The sequence below is a fragment of the Calidris pugnax genome, unplaced genomic scaffold, assembly GCF_001431845.1.
Source record: "Calidris pugnax isolate Ruff unplaced genomic scaffold, ASM143184v1 scaffold25, whole genome shotgun sequence".
Lineage (NCBI taxonomy): Eukaryota > Metazoa > Chordata > Aves > Charadriiformes > Scolopacidae > Calidris > Calidris pugnax.
In genome coordinates, this window is record NW_015090805.1 from 6,018,650 (window position 1) to 6,037,203 (window position 18,554).

The 18,554-nt window shown below is 37.2% G+C and overlaps 1 protein-coding gene across 4 annotated transcripts in view; it reads right to left on the minus strand.

Annotated features, from left to right (window-relative positions):
• The window catches only part of TTC3 (tetratricopeptide repeat domain 3), a 63,477-nt gene that overhangs the window by 18,957 nt on the left and 25,966 nt on the right, over positions 1–18,554 (minus strand). For all 4 annotated transcript variants that reach the window (XM_014938192.1, XM_014938193.1, XM_014938190.1 and 1 more), the window contains exons 16-29: positions 18,096–18,156; positions 15,633–15,699; positions 12,560–12,697; positions 11,478–11,558; positions 10,652–10,764; positions 7,622–7,748; positions 5,937–6,059; positions 5,655–5,756; positions 4,886–4,978; positions 4,129–4,193; positions 2,878–3,014; positions 1,697–2,011; positions 605–868; positions 128–174 (exon numbers count right to left, since the gene is read on the minus strand). In XM_014938192.1, the coding sequence (XP_014793678.1) occupies positions 128–174; positions 605–868; positions 1,697–2,011; positions 2,878–3,014; positions 4,129–4,193; positions 4,886–4,978; positions 5,655–5,756; positions 5,937–6,059; positions 7,622–7,748; positions 10,652–10,764; positions 11,478–11,558; positions 12,560–12,697; positions 15,633–15,699; positions 18,096–18,156 (1,733 nt within the window). The remainder of the gene's footprint in view (positions 1–127; positions 175–604; positions 869–1,696; positions 2,012–2,877; positions 3,015–4,128; positions 4,194–4,885; positions 4,979–5,654; positions 5,757–5,936; positions 6,060–7,621; positions 7,749–10,651; positions 10,765–11,477; positions 11,559–12,559; positions 12,698–15,632; positions 15,700–18,095; positions 18,157–18,554) is intronic.

Consider the following 18,554-nt stretch of genomic DNA (forward strand, 5'->3'; position numbering starts at 1 on the left):
GGTCTGCTGGATGATGATGTAAAATAAACTAAGAGATGCACGTCCCTATTCACTTTTGCAGATCTTCAAAACACCACATTCATACTTGTTTCTGGGCTTATACTAAATAGACATTAAGTTCACTTACTGATACGTTTTCATTTCCTTGCTTCTTTAATATAATGGTAGGGTCATCTATTGAAAGGGTAACAAAGTCACATTCATAAACAGAGACAGTAATATTTTACATAACTTATAATTGTGAGCTATCAAATTATAGTAATAATTATTATAATCCTTTATCAAACACCACCAAAGCATCTCAAAGACTGCAGCTGCAGAGTCTTTATGCTTACACAGAAAGACAATACTTATATACATCATATATACTTCAAGGTAAACTCACATGCTGGCTGTGGAACATGAAACAAACCAGCAGAATGTAACTTAAAAAAGAGTGCCTTTTGAGGCCATATTGTCTTTTAAGCACTGAACAGAGAAGATCCCACACAACGAGGCAGTTAGTAGTTTGCTGAGGTTTTGGCCATTTATAGAGCCCACCAAATGCGGTGTAAAACCAGGCAAAGCACAATGCTTGTAAGAATGATGACCTTTGCATACTTACCCATTTTATCAAAGAATTCATCTAAAGCTTGATGAAGAAATGGAAAGTTTTCTCTATTGTCTTCTAACAGCCATATAAAACAACGAGTTTTCTCTAGGGGTGGTTTTAAGAAATAATCAATAATTTCTTTGTCTTCAGAACTAGTTGTCACATAGTCAAATTTACTACCATACTTCTCATTCCAGAGTGTGGTTAAAATAGAAAGGTCAAGCCCTTTTAAAAGTTGTTCATATTGGAGGAGAAAGTTCTTTGTAGCGGTCAGACCTAAAAAGAGATGAAAACCAACAACATTTCATTCCAGCTTCACAGTTTTACTGCTTACAGTGTGATATTCCTCTTCAAAGAGGAACAGTTTGTTCTAGGAATTAAATATACAGTAGCTGAAACAAATTACGTAACACCTGTTGTATCTTGAAAATGCAAATAAAAACGAGAAATTGAGTTCATATAAGCTTTACTCTTAGTCAGCAATAAATTATTATTTGTATTATATTTCAATATCCCTTCCTTAAAGGATATTGATGCAACAGAACAGAATTAAGAACACAAATTTCGTCCAAGGCTTTGGCACCTGATGCCCATTTTACCTGCAAAACCAAACTTCTACCTTCAGCCAATTATAAATTTAATAGGAAATTACAAAGCAAGGCAACATTACTGAAGAGCACCAAGTTAAATTACTTAAAAGTTATACAGTCAGCTAAGTTTTTTTATGATAAAACCCCCACCATGATTTACTTTTCAGAAAGAAATTATTTATACAAACTTTATAATTTAAGCCTACTGTGGAGTTTAAAAACATTAACAAACTAGATCTGTTCAATTTCCTCTTTCCTACATGGACAAAGCCCTGCCCACACAAGAATGCTTTACTTGCAGAGACAAGAGATTGTTCCTGTGTTGCCAATGGTCATACTTTCTTCTCTAGAAATCCTAGCTAAAAATCAAGTAAATGAAAAAGGGGAAAGCTTTACTTTACCATTTCAAGTTAAGACAGCAAGGCTGGAAAATAGAGGGGTTATCTTTTAATCTGTAAATTGAACAATTATGACAGGGTAAGGTCTTCTGCTATTCCATAAACACATAGCCTACCCAAGTTGTTAAGATGTTTCAGCCACTTCTGTAATTTGGGATCAACTTCTTCCAGCTCACTCAGCACATGGATAAACCCCCTTGTTTTTACTCTGTCTTTTTGGTGAATTAGATAACTGATGAGCTGCTCCATCACTTCGTGTGACATGCTACTAGTTTTGGAATATGACGCGTAATCCTCTTCACCGATTACAAACCATGAAAGCAACTCCTTTAATAGTTTGGAAGCATCAAGAACAGCCGTTTTTATTCGCTCAGCATTTCGACTGATATGCTGCAGGACTCGATCACCAGCATATAAATCCTGAACATAACCTACAATGGAATTTAAAACAAACCGACAAAACAAGATTTCATGTCTGTTTACCACAATTAAAAATATCAATTCGAAAATACAGATAGTTAAAAACATCACTTGGTCCAAATTATTTGCTTTATTGCAACACAAAGTTACAGAATATATAACTTCCCGTATAAACTTGCCCTAGCATTACAAATTTAACACAATGTTGTTTTAAATTTGGTGTACACAAAATGCAGTGGAAATTCACACCACTGAATACAGAATGCCGCAGACCAATGTAACTGGAACACAAAAACTGAAACATTAACTGACTACATACTTAGAGGTGGAAGTATTTTATCTTTCCCAATCCTCTGGAATATACTTGTGAAGTCCCTGCAGTTTCTGCAGTTAGAATATTGTTATGTCTTTATCTGAGATGCAATTAGGGTATTTTTTGTGTTTTGGCTGGGGTTTTTTGTTGTCGTTGTTTGGTTTTTTCTTGTAGCACTGTCCTAACTTGTTGGGGATAAAACTTTTTTCTGAAACCACTGTTAAATAGGTAACTTGGAATTTGAGCCTTTACCCTCAGGTAACCCTTCAGGCTGCTTCTTCATGAACCAGCAAAGCAAGAATAAAGGTTTTCTACAAGGAACTTAACCACACACTAACAGCTTATTACCAGCTTACTCTTATCAGTTTATTATCCTTCAATTATCATTTATTTAAAAATTAAAAACAGAACTGAAATAAAAGTAATCTTAAGTAAAAATGCAAGTCTTTAAGAGGAGGATTATGTTCAATGTTAGTGTTTTGCTGTAATGTGATTTAGGACATTCAGAATGCTAATTAATGTACCTCATGATAACATAGAACAATAGCCTATACTTCCACATACCATTGTGATCACTGCATTGAGATGGTTCATTTCCTATCTGGTTTTCTTCTGTTTTCTTTTTAGCAGAATTCCGTGCCTCTTCTCGTGCACGTTTTCTTCGTAATTTTTTTTCTTGTTTCATTTTTAACTTCCTAAGACTGGAAAAATCAAGTAAACAGTGAACCTAACGTTAATTGAGATAGGAGTTAGGGACATCTCAGTTATTTTTCATGTCTTACAATAGCTATAAGCTTCATTCTACTAAAAAATATTATGCTGAAAAGCACAAATATAATAATAAAGTTAGTTTACATTTACAAGTTGAGACCACAAAATTTCGTAAAACTTTCATAAAGATCAAGTATGTCAGTGAAAGAATATCCTCAAGATGCAATAATTTTTACTCCCATTCAAGATGTCTGAAATTAGGATTAACTTAAATACTACAAGGCTTTTTTTCTTAATTTATAACTCAACATTTAGAATAAAATATTAACATTTGATTTTGTTAACTTTTAAAAATTAATTATGTTTATCCTATCACCAACGAATTTCAACTGCAATGAAAACACTCAATCCATGACGAAGAATTACAGATTACTAAAATGTTCTTTTAGTATTCCAATTGTTAAGCATCTTAACACAAATGAAAATGATATATGGAAAGCAAGAGTAAAGAAACAGTCCTCACATTCTGCACACAGCCTCCAAATCACACTTTCCCTAAACAACATGTTACTTCCCTGCCCACAGATTTCACAAGGCAATTAAGCATCAGGTATGAAGACTTAAAGATGACTGCAACAGTTTATATTCAAAAACTATTGGTTTAAATTGCTGGCAAGTCAATGGTGCAATGGACAATTTATCTCTCAGTACAGAGGTGTGGGAAATCAGATTTGCATCAACTCATGTCACGTATATTTGAAAAGTTTCCTGTGGCCAAAGTGAAAATGTTGCTTTTAAAGAACTATATGACCACTAGAGAGCTACCAAGAATGTATTCAGCAATACCAATCAATGTTCCCCTGTGTTCATGTTATAAATCTGCAGCTCTGTATCTGCTTTTACCAGTGAATTAAATGCTTTTCTAGTTGGATCATAATATATTTTACCAGACTTTTTAGATTATCAGCGGCAAAGGACAAGAAAAGCTTTCCACAGTTTTTGTGGTACTTTAGCAATTCTTAAAAAGGCATGAAAACCAATCCTAGAGAAAACTGTTTTATTCTTAAACTGATTCAACTTAGTTATAAACAGTAGAGAGCTTACCTTGAACATTTCTGTTTAATACTGGCTCTTGGTGGTTCCTTGTGTTTTGTGATTTTTTGTTCAAACTACCAAAATAAGTGACATCATATTAATTAAATTTGGGTTACAATGCAACATTGGAACCCAGGAACATTTGATGCTTTGGAAAGCAGTTAAAGTAATCCTATGAAAGAGATAATGCAGCCCACGTAAGCCTCAAGGTCTACCTAAACTTATCTTCTACTGCTACAACTTGGTATACAGCAATACTATTTTATGTGCAGAAAAGACAGGTTGAAAGATAACACAAACTCAGGAAGAACTGGAGACTGTTTTGCTTTACCAGTGGGTAGGAAGCAAACTTTACAATCATTTTTTGGTTCTCACAGATGAATACTGCTTTGGGAAAAAGTATCCCTCTTGCTGTGACTCTGTAGAGGGCAAAAGCACTCTTCCAATACAGTTATTTCATTTAGCAAGATTAGCCCTGAGTTAAACTAACAGAGTTCTTTTCACGTTGCACAAACAAAACATAAAACAAAACTCCAGTTCCCGTCCATGACAATTCTAACTAATGCCATAAGGTAATGCCTACTCCAGCAGAAGAACAGGTGTGAAGAGAACAGGTAATTAATATCCCTAAATAATACTCGATACTGTTGCTAAGATAGCATATTACTTATCAGTTTGCAGCTACATTCTCGTCTTCACTTTATCTGCTTTATCAGAGTAAGTACTTTAAAGATTGTTTTCACATTTTATATGAACATTTACTTACTTCACATTTTACCAGACCCGAAGAATTGAAAATAACTATTTTTGAAATAAAGCCTTTACAATCAGGAGTGAAACATAGTTCTTGAAGAAAATCCTGTAAGAGAAAATGATGCACACAACAAAGACATTTAAATTCATGCAAAATCTATGTTCTTAGACAGATTACAGTTTGTTAATTTGAGGTGACCAAGGTAATTTAAGCTAGCACAGTCCTAAACTCTTCCTGGATGAGGACAGAAATTGCTGACTTGGCAAGGACTGCAAATCAAAAGGATCCTACACCTGTGGCATGTACCTGTTATTCCCAAAGCTACACCAAAGCCCCTCCTCCTCCAACTTCACATTCCAGAGTCAATTTTAAGAATATTCTTTTATGAGTCTGGATTTCCCTTCATTTAATCCTGGCTGCTGATACTATGTTTTGTAAAATTCCTTTAGACATACCCAGTGTCGAACTGTTGCTTCAACAGCAAGACTGTAGAAGGAATAAAACCTCTGTACAGGAGGACATAAATGATTCAAGAGAAACAGGCTACACATACTAAGCCTTCACACAGACAGATCTGTCTTCTGTTGACAGCAGCAAGCTTTACCTACACTTCATGTCAGATAACTTATCAAGAGACTCCTCTTTCCTGTCTCTCCTCCTGCCACTGTCATGCGGGTTGAACCTCATGCTCTAGCACTGACCTATCACAAACCAAAGGAATGCTATAATCTTGACTAAAAAGAGAAAAAATAAAATCCTTATAGTTTGAAACAGCCCTTACCTTATCATTTTTATCATTGAAGTTTGTTGTTTTCAACTTTTTCCAACAGCTAATATGAAATTCCACTCTACATTGCTGACAGCAAGTAATACGTATAAAACCCTAACAAGAGAAATAGTATGAAGTTAACATCTTTAAAGAACACCAATAAAGAACAGTGTACAACTTCACAGCAGATAGGATAACATGGTGTGTTCCAGACAGCGATTTCATATGAAAGGGGGCAGAAAACATGTGACCATGAAGTTCTATTTCCCAAACCCTTTTAACCTAAAAATTTACCTTAAAGTCTGGGTCTGTAAAAAATATTTGGATTTTGGAGTGGCCATGGCATTGCTGATATCGACAAACTGCATCTGGTTCCGGAGGGAACTTGCATTCCTCAATACAATTCTTTAAAATCAACTGAGAAACACAAAATAATGTAAAGTGAATTTCATAGAAACCAGGAAAAGATTCAGTATCTACTTATAATCTTCTAGGCAACTCTGCAGTGAAACACACACCTCTTTTTTGAGCAGCAGACAAGTAACACCAGAAGAACAACTTTTTTCTAGTGAAAGCTATGGAAGATTGTCCTTTTATGGCAAAATATTCAAAAGCTCGTTTGAACTGCTATCAGCTGAGTACTCATAGCTTCCCTGCATGCAGGTTTATCTTGGACTAATGTTTACATGCTGACCAATTCCAAATGCATGAGAATATAGTTGCCAAAATGATGAGCCAGATTACTGAGATAATGTGATGAAAATGGAGTGGCTGCTCATTTCTGCCACTTCCCAGCATTTCAGGAGTCCCTCACCTAGGACCTGGGTTGCACGATCAAGTACATTCCAAGGGACAGCTCACACCTGGCCCTGCACTGGAGACAGTGACATCTCTCACTATAATGTCTGAGGTACAGACATTACAGTGGCTTTATGTAAAGTCAATTCAAGCCCCACAGGGTTGACGTTGAGCCCAGATTAAGAAAACATTATTAGAAACAAACAGACCACCAGTTACAGCCTCTCAGATGTTTGTATTACGCTCTCTAAAAGTCCCACAGCGCTGATGTATTCTGTGGACAGACTACCGTGGTGTCAGCTGGGGGTCCATGAGAAATCTTTAGGACAGTTTTTGTTTAGTAAACAACAGCAATGCTGCTTCTACCAGAAATGAAACAGGTCGGTACAGTATAGCCAAGTTCATACACTGAATAACCTAGCACGTTCTACTGCATCAAACTCCCTCTGTGCAGAGAAGCTTTTGCATCTTGCCTTTCAGAAACCCTTCACAAGTAACAGTGACTCAAAAAAAACCCACAAAAAGCCCCCAACAAACTGTTCAGCGTGACAAAGCAATTTTAGTGTCAGAACCAAAAGTTACATTTTTCAAGTCAAACAGGAAATTTTACCATACAACTCTCACTGCATTGACCAAGAACTCTCCTATTTGGTTTTATATACAGCAACACTGCTGCAGTTTTCAACTCCACATATTTGCTAATTCAAATTTTTAACTGGTTCTATCTAGCATTATGTTGTCTATAGTGTTCACATCTACTTAAAGTTTGGTAACTTGTGACTAAGAAGTTAACAAACACATTATTAAACACTTCATTAGCAGACTTGAACCATCTTATTCCACAGGAATACCCAAGCCCAGAGCCTGACACAGAGCCCCCACCCTTATGCTGTAAATGGGGCACTTCCCATGTGTTCAAATTTGTCATCACAAGAAGAGTTCTGCCCTACGGAGACCAGGCCTTGGGGCTGACAACACTCTAGACAATGAGCAGTAGCATTTCCATTGGCTGCTTCAAGCCAAAAACCTCCCTCTCTTCCTCCATCTTTCTTTAGCCTTGACAATGGGGAGGAGGGAGGAAGGAAGGGGAAAGGGAGAAGGATGACAACATTTTTATTTTTTGGAAAGGTCATTTGACAGAAGAGGTTTTAATGCCTCTTTTTTGTTTTGTAAAAACATACCTTTAAGTTCTCTGTTCGCGTCTCTTCAATGACCCAAGATGTTGTGGGCCAAGTTAACACTCCAGGTACAATCTTGTGATTAACCATGGTTTGTGATTTCATGAACTGATCAAGCGCATCTGAAAATCTGAAGTTTGAAAGTGGTACATGTTCAGATCATATATGAATAACTTCTACATGGTCTATGAGACTTTCATGATTCACTTTATGATCCAAGGGGAAAAAAAAACAAAGGTAACTGTAAGAGTATGTGGAATGAAAGATCACCTGTTTCATTAAGTTATCTGCTTAAGGACTCTTCACTATGAAAGACTCAAGGGGCAAGCCAGCAAGCCAGCTTGGGTAAGGGGCCCAGAGTCCAGGCACAGACAGGAGGCAGATATTCAAGGGACCCATGGACGTGGGTGTGCTCGTCATTAGAGAGAGTGGGGGCATGGGTACGTACATGAGTGACCTTCAACCCTCATCAGCCAGGGAGGAGGTACAGGACTCTGCTACCTATAGTTACGTTTTCACATGAGTTCAGGTAGCTGCTCTGCCTGGTGCAGTCTGGGTGGCCAGCTGTGTTGTCATGTGTGTGTACACACCTCTTTGGGACACACACATAGCCTCACTACAGGTCAAAACTGCTAAGGGGAACAACAGCCACACACCCCCCCGGTCTCAGATTGCACCCTGGATATGCTGTGGCAGTGGGAAGGAGAAATCCCCTCTAGCATCCAACACTCTCTGACCACCTGCTTTTAGATATTCCACAGGAGGACTTAAGTTCTAATATCAAACTTATGTACTTGGCATTGTATTGTGTTTCTGTGGCAAGGCTGGGCAGAGGGGTGGGGACAAATGCTGTAGGGGCAGCTTCTGGGCTCCAACAAACTCACCACGGGGCACAGCTGGGCCCCTCAGGCAAGATGGCAGCACCTTGGGGAAAGCATGGGTAAGAATGGACAAAACATACTGCACTGCTGTTACAAGTAAGGAAAAAAAACAAAAAGTTGAGAAACTGCCTTTTGAGCACCAAAGTAAGAAGGAGAAGGGGAACAGGTGCTGCAGGCACAGAGGAGCTGTTATGGACTAATCACAACCCGCATTCCTCATCTCAGGGTAGCTCAGGGGAGGAGGACGCAGAAGAATCAAGTCAGAAATGAGAAAGTGAAGCGGAGCCTGGGATAAAGGGGGCTTGGGAGAAGCTGATTTCAGTTTTTTTACTTTGTTTCCCACCATCCAACTCTGCTTTAACAAACAATAAATTACATTATTTTTCCTCAAGCTGAGTCTGTTTTGCCTATGCCTTTAATTATCAAATCATCTCCCTGTCTTCATCTCAACCCCTGAGCTTTTTTCATCTTATTTTCTCTCTGTCTCCCATTGAGGGGGAGGAGTGGGAGCGCAGCTGCATAAGGTCTGGCTGCCAGTCAAGGTCAACCCATCACAGGCATTACTAGGGATTTTGATTAAGTAGACCAGTACAGTGATATACTGAAATTACAACACAAGCATAACATAGCAATTGCAATACACAGTTTAATCAATATGAACATGATTCCCATTACCTGTCTCTATACGCTTACCGTCAGGATGCAGGGAAAAAATACCACCAGGAATACAAAGGTTGAAGCCAGCTCAAGCTCTTTGCTCTCAAGTCTATTAGTTGTCCAGTTTCTGCACTTATGTTTGGCTGAGCCACGTATACACTCCCCCTCCCTCCCCATAGTCTGGCTAACTCAGGAAAACATTACTCTTTATCTGTGTCAGGGAACCCAATGACTCACTGGTGCAGCTGCCTTATCTAAAACCAAGGTTACTCTCCAGTCTCCCTGGTGTTCAGATAAGCTAAGCTTTCTTTACGATACATTTTTTCCCCTGAAACCATAATTTTTTGCCCTTCTCCTGTGAACTCTCCTCCACTGCAGAGGTGTTCTTGTCAGTCATACCCCTGTGTCCTGGAGGCCGCTCAATTCAGTGGCTTCCATTGCAGCCTTAGCAGTAACAAACTTAAGGTTGTAATAAATCAATCTGATGTACAAATTTTGTAATTAAGAAAGAATAGTTAAAAAAACCAAACACCCACACATTTTTTCGTAAAATATTTTTTGTATCAAAAATAAAAGCTTTATATTACTGTGAGGGATGCACTTGACCCCTTAACCAAACTAGCAGTAGCTAGGTAGAGGCTCCAAAGGAGAAAAAAGGCCAGAGCCGCAGCCAGGCCAAGAACTCCTCTAGTTCCAATCTGTTCTCTGAAAACCCACACAGGAGCAGAGTGATACAGAGAGCATTGATGCATACAAGCTTGGAACACCAATCATGCAATTAACACATGAATAGTGGGTGGCTTTTCCAAGGCTCATTTATCAAGGAACAAAGAAAGTTGTGGGTACAAGGAGTCTTATGCATACCTTTTCCTCTGCATGTAATTTGACCTCAAGCCAACCTCTTTACCCCATAAATTCGACAGCCTGAGTGAGCCTTCTTTGAGCTCTCCCTGCAAGGCAGCCTCTGACCTCCCCTTGAGCCGGGGCGCCTCTCAAGGTTGCTCCTCAAGGGAGAGAGATGTTTTACCAACAGCAGATCTTCAGTAAGCAACTGATATCAAACGTAACCCTGTAGCATAATAACTCGATTCTGCTTTGGTAATCTTGACCGAATGCTGAATTAATGCTAATGAAACATTTGCATATAATCCTTTATAGACATACACTGTTGACCAAGTCTGAGACTAAGTCTGGATCCAGCAGCACCTAGACTCCTCTCTGACAAGGAGTTCAGAAAGCAAGGGGGATCCCTTCTGACTCAACAGGAAGGTCTCCCTTACTCTTTGCGTCCCCAGTCTCTCTGTAAATCATTCTGACTCAAGTGTAACTCCATTTTTCTTTTTATGTTTTCTCACGCAGTAATTAATAGAGTGAACCTTGCCACTGAACCTCATTAAGTCACACTTCTACAACATCATATTAAAACCACTTAGCTAACACGTTTGACAGCAGTTCTTTAAGGAACCTAAATCACCCATTCGCGACATATACCAACCTGTTTTGTCTGAGGTATACTTTTCCAATTCCATAGTATGCCAAACAACAAAATCTTTCCTCCTGATACTGTTCAATTATTTTCTTAAACTGGTCTTCAGCCTTTGTCAATGCCTTCAAAATAAATTTAAGACAAAAATATATGTCACTTTGCCAGAAGCTTTTCACTTTTCCTCTCCTTTTTTTCCTCCAGTTAGAGTGGGTCAGCATGCCCTATTCTTTAATCAGTCTAATGAAGGAACAGTAAATGGAATTGAGCAACCTTACAATCACATGCAAAGGCTTCCCTTTTTTTTTAAAAAACAGAAACTTATTCTGTAGACACAGGCTTCCTCTGAAATAATGAAATTAAATGATTGAGCTCACTGAGCTACAGACATTTCTAAACTCATTGTAAAACACTGAATATTTTTAAACACCGCAAGAAAAAAACCCAAACAATCCCCCTAAAAACCCAAAACAACCCAAACTTCTGTTTTCCAGAACCAAAAGCATTCTCTTCCTCTTGTTTTAGAAGCAGAATGTTTGTGTTGGAAACACTAGCACATAACCAAATTACAACAAAGTAGAAGAAAAATAATTTGTTATACTTCATAAATACTTAAGAAACTCATATGAAAGCTTAAAAAGAATTTTTATTTGGTAGCTTAATTTATCCAAAACCATTACAGATCTAGTCCCAGACATTAAACTGTATGATTCTAAAATGTGACCAAAGCTTCCCTTCCCTACTAATCTTATGCCTGTAAAAAAAGACCAAAATGGATGGCGAACTACCTGAACTAGAATAGTGAATAAAAAAACAATACAGTAGCTTTACGTCATACCTCAGGTTGTCCTATTCCAAGAAGAGCAGTGGCATGTCCATAGATGATTACAACGTAATTAATAATACGGAGATTCAGTTGCTGTAAATAGAGTCAAATTATTGTAGTACCATGCACAAAAGCACTTTGCTGGTAACTAGAACATTACTGTCTACTGTGAACTGAATATCTTCACTACAACAGAGTTCGGAAACTCTTTTCTCATCTTTCTTATCACAGCTTCTACCCGTATTTATGTTACAATTAGAAGTGAAGGCTAACTACACCTTTACTGCTGGTCATTTGGCACCCCTATATATTTCAAAGTGATACATCCTGAAGCATTTGATTTTACAAATTCTGTAACCACAGGCCTTACTATGTTGACTTCCTGCAGTACAGTGTGTCCTTGCTATATGTTCAGAATTGAGCAGATTTTTTTTATTTTTTAATAATTAAAAAAAGAAGAAACAAACAAAAAAACCCAATTAGGTCACAATTCCAGATGGATTGGTGCATTACTTCCTCGGACAGACCTGCTGGCACTCCAACAGCCTTTACTAAAATGGGAGCATGAAACACAGCAACACACGTGCACGAACACTGGCACACAAAACTTAATACAACAGTATAATAATTTAAAGAAATCTAGGATGACAAACAGGTCAACGGCTGACTGGCATTTGCTATCAAAGAGTTATCTGACCTGAAGAATATAAATTCTTTTACCCTACACTATTATGAATAAAGGTTAAGCTGACAATGGACCGTAGTTTTTTATCAGATAAGGTATCTGATGTCTATTTTACATTATTCTTATACAAATATTATTTTGGCAAATATTTTTTAGATTGCATCTAGAAATGCACAAGTCTACTGAACATTACAAAAATACACCTGATGCTAGTACGAGTTTTTTTAATCCTATTCTCATTTCTAAGTTTCTTGGCACACTTACCAGCGAAACCCTTCGCATTGTAATTAACATCACAGGCAACAATTCAATAATAATGACTCTTTTGGTGGAAGAAAAGAATGAAACACGGTATTGAAAGCATAAACTTCAAATACTCTAATAAACTAAGGTGCTCCTCTGAACTTACCTTTAATTCTGAAGGATTTAGAATGCTCAACAGTTGTGAAAAGGCTTGTTCAGCACTGTGACACCGCTGGTCCATTAAGGCTGTATAACCGTCACGAACAAGGGATTTAACCTCTTCTGGCAACATAGTTAAATCCACCTAAAATATTTAGGAAAATACTCAGTCCAAAAGAAAACAGTCTTTTCCTTTTTTTTTTTTTTTATTCCAAAGCAAGCTAGCTATTTGTTAAAACACTTAACTGTCCTGGTTTGAGGACAACCAACTGTTAAAATTCTGTACTTCCTACAGTTTTACCACAATTCCACTTTTAAAGCAGCAAATCTGGTACATTTTTATAAAACTCTGTTTTACATTCAACTTCTAAAAACTTAAGACTTTCATGGTCCTACTGCTGCTAAGCTGTTAAAAATCTAGGTTTTGTTCTAAGTTTAGATCCTTTTCTCTCCAGAAAGTTTCAAGTTTAGTTCAAACATAATTTTAATCCTCACATTTATAAAAAAAAAAACAAACCCAGACTTATGCATTTCCTTACTTGTACACTCCATTTTGTGTACATTTTTATAAAACCTGAAAACTATTTCCTTCTACTGACAATTTCACTCCATCTAGGTTAACAGTTAATGCTAGAAGGTTTCAGTCAGAATGCATCGTTATTAGCCTTTCACTCCAGATTCTTCCTGAAGCCTGTGGGAATTTCCAGCAGTGAGACTGTAAATCAAGACAAGCAGTTGCAAAATTAGGAAGTTCTCTTCCCTTGATCTGTTGAAACACTAAAATAAGAGTAGCTTTGGGAAGCAGATCACTGTGCCAGGCTACAAGTAATTTGACTATTTAAGAAGCTCCTCCAACTCCTACTCCTGCAACCATAAGGAAAAGACAAAGAGTAACAAGGAGGTCTACCTATGTATTTTAATTTGAGGATGGGATTCTGAAGACAGGGTTGTGGGCAGGGAAAAACTGGGAAGGTTTGGGAAGAAGGTAACATAACTTTTGAGTTGCTTGATTTTTTTTTTTTAAACACTATTCTGAAGGTGTACATATTTGTATTCATGAAATTAAGTATGTCAAAAGCCTAATTAATACAGGTCCAGAATATATTTTGCTAAGTACCTATGAATTTAGGTCTTCTTTCATCTTCATCCTGTCAACTGATCCAAAAGGACAAACATAAGAAAATACCCATGTTCTAATGAGAGTCACAAACAAAAGTGGCAGGGACAGTGGAAACTGCTAACACATACAGAAAAGACCAAAATGCAGAAATGAGTTAATGAAAAAATAATTAAGACTTATTTTAATTTCCTAGAACTACTGATGTAAGGTAATGCTGTTGGAGCATATAGTTATAGAACAGAACAAATTATATTAATTTAATGTTAAGCTAATAATGTTAAACTAAATGACATATAAAGCTGATTAAGCTAACTAAAAAGATTACTTTTGATACTAGTAATGCAGTAGCCTTACAAAAAATAGATATCTTAAAGTAAAGAGGGGGTCTTAGTGCAGGCAGAACCTGCACCTTCTCCTGAATCCGTTTTGTCGTATGAGGTAATTAATCAGAACAGAGATTTCTGGTATCTACTTCCCCAAATTAACAGAGAGGAAATGATTAAATTATCTTCGTCCCCATGATTTTATTCAAGAACTTTGGGATACTAATCATTCATTGCTGATAAGACCTGAGAATTCTCTATTTATGAATTTTATAGCGTTTTAAACAGCTGTTTGTCCCGCGGGGTTAAGGATGGCAAACTAAGCTATATATACGTAAGCAAATTTAAAAACTGTATTATAATTGATAATGGTGTGCTCAGGCTAAAGGACATTAATCAGAACATCTACTGTATGGTATAAATGCTATAGCTACAGAATCACAGAATGATATGGGGTTGGAAGGGACCTCTGGAGATCATCTAGTCCAACCCCTCTGCCAACTCAGGTCCACCTAGAGCAGGTTGCACAGGAACGTGTCCAGGCAGGTTTTGAACATCTCCAGAGACGGAGACTCCACCACCTCTCTGGGCAGCCTGTTCCAGTGCCCTGCAACCCTCAAAGTAAGGAAGTTCCTCATGTTTAGATGGAGCTTCTTATGTCCAATTTTGTGCCCATTTCCTCTTGTCCTGTCACTGGGCACCACTGAAAAAACACTGGTCTCATTCTCTTGACACCCATATTTTTTGTACAGACTGACGTTTACTCACCCACGTTGACAACTGTGGGTAGCTCTCTTTCACTCGGTCTCAAACGGTAACCTTGAGGGGTGTCCCCTCTCAAGGGAGGAATTCCAAACACACTCCTATGGAGGGGTTGTACTAGAATCCCTCTCATTCAAAGACAGGACTGGACTTCTACAGTACAAAGTGACTGACTGCCAGCTATTTGATGTTAAGCCCAACCTTTTATCTCAGCAAAACACTATTTATTTTTATCATTCTTTTGTTCTTCTTGGGAACATCTGGTTTCACATCCTATCCTGTTCTTGGGACTGCCAAGTCAGGCTAATCCTGTGTCCTTCAACACTAAGGAGAGTATGAACTCCCTACACATCTGGTAGTTTTCTGCCAGAAAACTCATACAAGCAGGGGGAAGTTGAAGACATCCCCCCCCACACCTAGGCAGAGTGTCCCGCCATACCATTCAACAAAATGTTCTATGATTATTTCCAACTGCAGCATCAAACACAAGAAAACATACTTAGTCAGAACTTTGGGAGGGGTGTTATAAATCCCCGAATGATTCCCAGCAATTTTTGTAGTTTTTCTTTACCAATTAAGAGGGAGCTATATTACTACTCACGGCTTCAGCTAAGTTATTCTACGACTACACTGAGTTTTGTTACACTAATTTCCAGTGTGAGTTCTTACAGGAGGGGAAGGAGGAGAAGCAAAAAGAAGACTCCAGCAACAAAACATTACAAACCAGTGGAACCACAGAATCTTTGCCTTCTGATAAAAGTCAGGTCAAGCACAAAGCATTACATTTTTTGAATGAACCGAGTTTTTGGACAGTGTTCTTAAAAGGTGACAAATCATTTACACTTAAGGTTGTATGCTAATGAATTCCCAGTTACCTGTTGCACATTACAGAAGAGTTTATCTTGGATAGCTTTAGATTCTGTCTTCGAATCAAGGTGATCTCTACAAAAAACAGGACAACGGCATCATGAGTTTGTACATGTACTTTACATGTAATCTTATTTTCAAGAAGCAGAAATTTCCACACTTTTATCAACCACATCACATTTGCCTATATAGTAAAGATTATTAAGGCACGCTTTCACAATCGCAATAACATGTACTATAACACTATCAAGGGTCATGATACTATATATATAGTTCATATGCTTCTGGCTCTGGAATATCTAGGGCTTCAGGGAAGTAGCAGTCTTCTCCATCATTTTATTTGTTTTCTTTTATCTTCTCTACCTTATTCTCAGCTGAGTTGGTCTTATGAAGAGGTAGGACAAGATGACTAGACAACTTCCCTATACCTAAGGCAGCACTGTAATAAGGTGCTTCAGCATCTTTCTCCTTCTCTACTCTTAAGTACAAGATTTTTATCCTAGCACAACCACCACTTAAAATCAAATACATGTAGCAGCTAGGCATGGTGAGGGCAGGGAAAGTAGAGAAGAAAGGAACAGAGTTGTTCTCCCCAGCTCTTCCTTTCCACTACTGCAGAAGAAACATCATGTGCAACTAGAGAATAGAGAAAGTATAGTATAATGAAGGGGCAAAGTATTGCTTAATACCCTAAGCTAAATCTTCAGTGCTGAGATTGCTACTCTGTCCTTAATGCTACTGTATTGCCTTTTGCTAATATACATTCAGTTCTGTCCCACATTTAAAGGCATGAAACACTCATCATCTGAGACAAATTCTTTACAGTGTCAGAATTTCTGACACTGTAAAGACTCCCTAAATTTCTGGAAGCCAAGCAACCTGCTAATTACAGAAACAGAGATAAGACTGTAACTCACCACACACCTCACTTGTTGAGAAACTGCATGGTTTTTATAGAGCTAATAAACTTCCCAATGAGAGAAGCAATTTTATAGATGGTTCAGTTACTTTAAAGAGGATTTGTTCTCATACTGAATTCTAACGTTTTTCCCCTCCTCTCAAATTAAAAGAACAAAGTAGTCACTGGCAACCCAGTTCAGTAACATAAAAACCCTCTCCTTTGAAACTACAGTGGTATTCAAAAAGAGTTATGGAAAAACAAAAGGATTGTACTGTAGTGTATGTAGATTAAAAGATGACAGGTTTCATGGTCACACTTAGATTAGGACTGGGGATAATCAGGTTCAGCTCCCAGGTTTCCTAAAGGCTTGAACTCTTCCAAATGAGAAGTCTGCCTTTAAGAATTATCATCTAATGGAAAATTCCCTATTTCATTGTAAACAGCTTATTTTGCTGTGCCCCTCATCTGTTTTTAAACATCCTAAACACAACTGAAAAACCCTAGCTGAAGAAGCATACAAGCAAGAAAGTACAGTCAGAGCTCAAGTTGTCTAATTTCATAGCTCAGGTTAAAACACAGAAAGCTTCCACCCCTGCATGGTCTTAAGTGGTAAGTCATCATATGTCTCAGTTGTCTTACAGATAAGTCATGGCAACACTTCTTTACTCCTCAACTATCTATTAGATGAGGAGATACCCTGGCATATGGAACCCACTATAAATGCAGTGATTTCCCCAAACCTATTTGGAGCATGTTGGCCACAGTATCACAGGAAAGAATTATTTTTTTTAAACAAAATAAAAAACCAAAGTTTTAAAAAGCATAAATTTTGTCCATAAAATCTACAGTGCTTTTTATCTCAACTAATTTAATTTTGGCCCCAAACCATCAAACATACTCATTTACATTCAGCATGTTCTATGGGGAGCATTCATGTACTTAAAATTAGACATTGATATGCTTTAAGCAACAATTCAAATCTACAAAAACTTAAAGAACTCTAAGTAAAAATTATTTTGTAGCATTCAATTCTGAGACTGACTTACAATGCTTTCCTCACAGTCAAATCTTTTCTTAATAAGCATATGAAGTGTGAGAGAAGTTTTAAAAATTATTTGGTACAAAGAGTAGAACTAGCACAGAGAGGCCTTGAAAATAAGACAGAGGGTGAGTTATGTGGTGGGGCAAGTTTGAATGTAACAATTGGAACAAGATTCCTATTATCTTTTGCTGTAAAAGAATGTATTTTGTTATGGCTACACTGTGTGACTTGCTTTTGGGCAACAGTTTTTAAACAGTTGTTTTTAAAATTATGCCTTCATTTACTAAAATTCAACTGAGCTTTGGAAAAGATTTAGTTTTCAAGTAATAACTCAGGCTCTTCATGAAAACTGGAATTTTGTGAACTTTAATCAGCTATCTTAACACAAATTATATCCTGAAGAGTAGGTAAACAATATAAACAAACCAAAGAGCAAGCAGCAAGTCAAAGTTGCATTAACTTGCTTTTAAGTGCTACATAAAATAACTCAAATGAATAATAAATTAAAAAATAAATGAAGTTTCTTACCTTGTTTTTTCAGAATCGCCAGTTTTGGTTTTTGGCCTTCCTTTACTTTGTTGACTTTGGCCTGTAATGAGAAAAAAGTATTTCAAACAAAATGACCATCACTTAAAACAAAGGAGAGAAAAAAAAAAAGTACTCGGAAATCACATTTTGCTTTGTAAATAACAGATCTTAAAACATTTCCAATATTGGAAACTAACACAACCGAGAAGCTTTTTAAAAAGCCACCTGTTACAGTGTGAATTTGATATTATTTTTATTAAATAGTTTAAGATTTTATTAATTCTATAAAGGGGAAAGATACTTAAAATAAGCAGAAGAATCTTAAAATTCTGTAAGATATGATTTGACTCGACAATATTTGTAATAACTGTATTAAAGTGGACTCCAAGCTAAAGAAACCGGTATGTTATACAAAACCACAGTTGATATTATTCACTATTAGTGGGAATAACAGGTCAC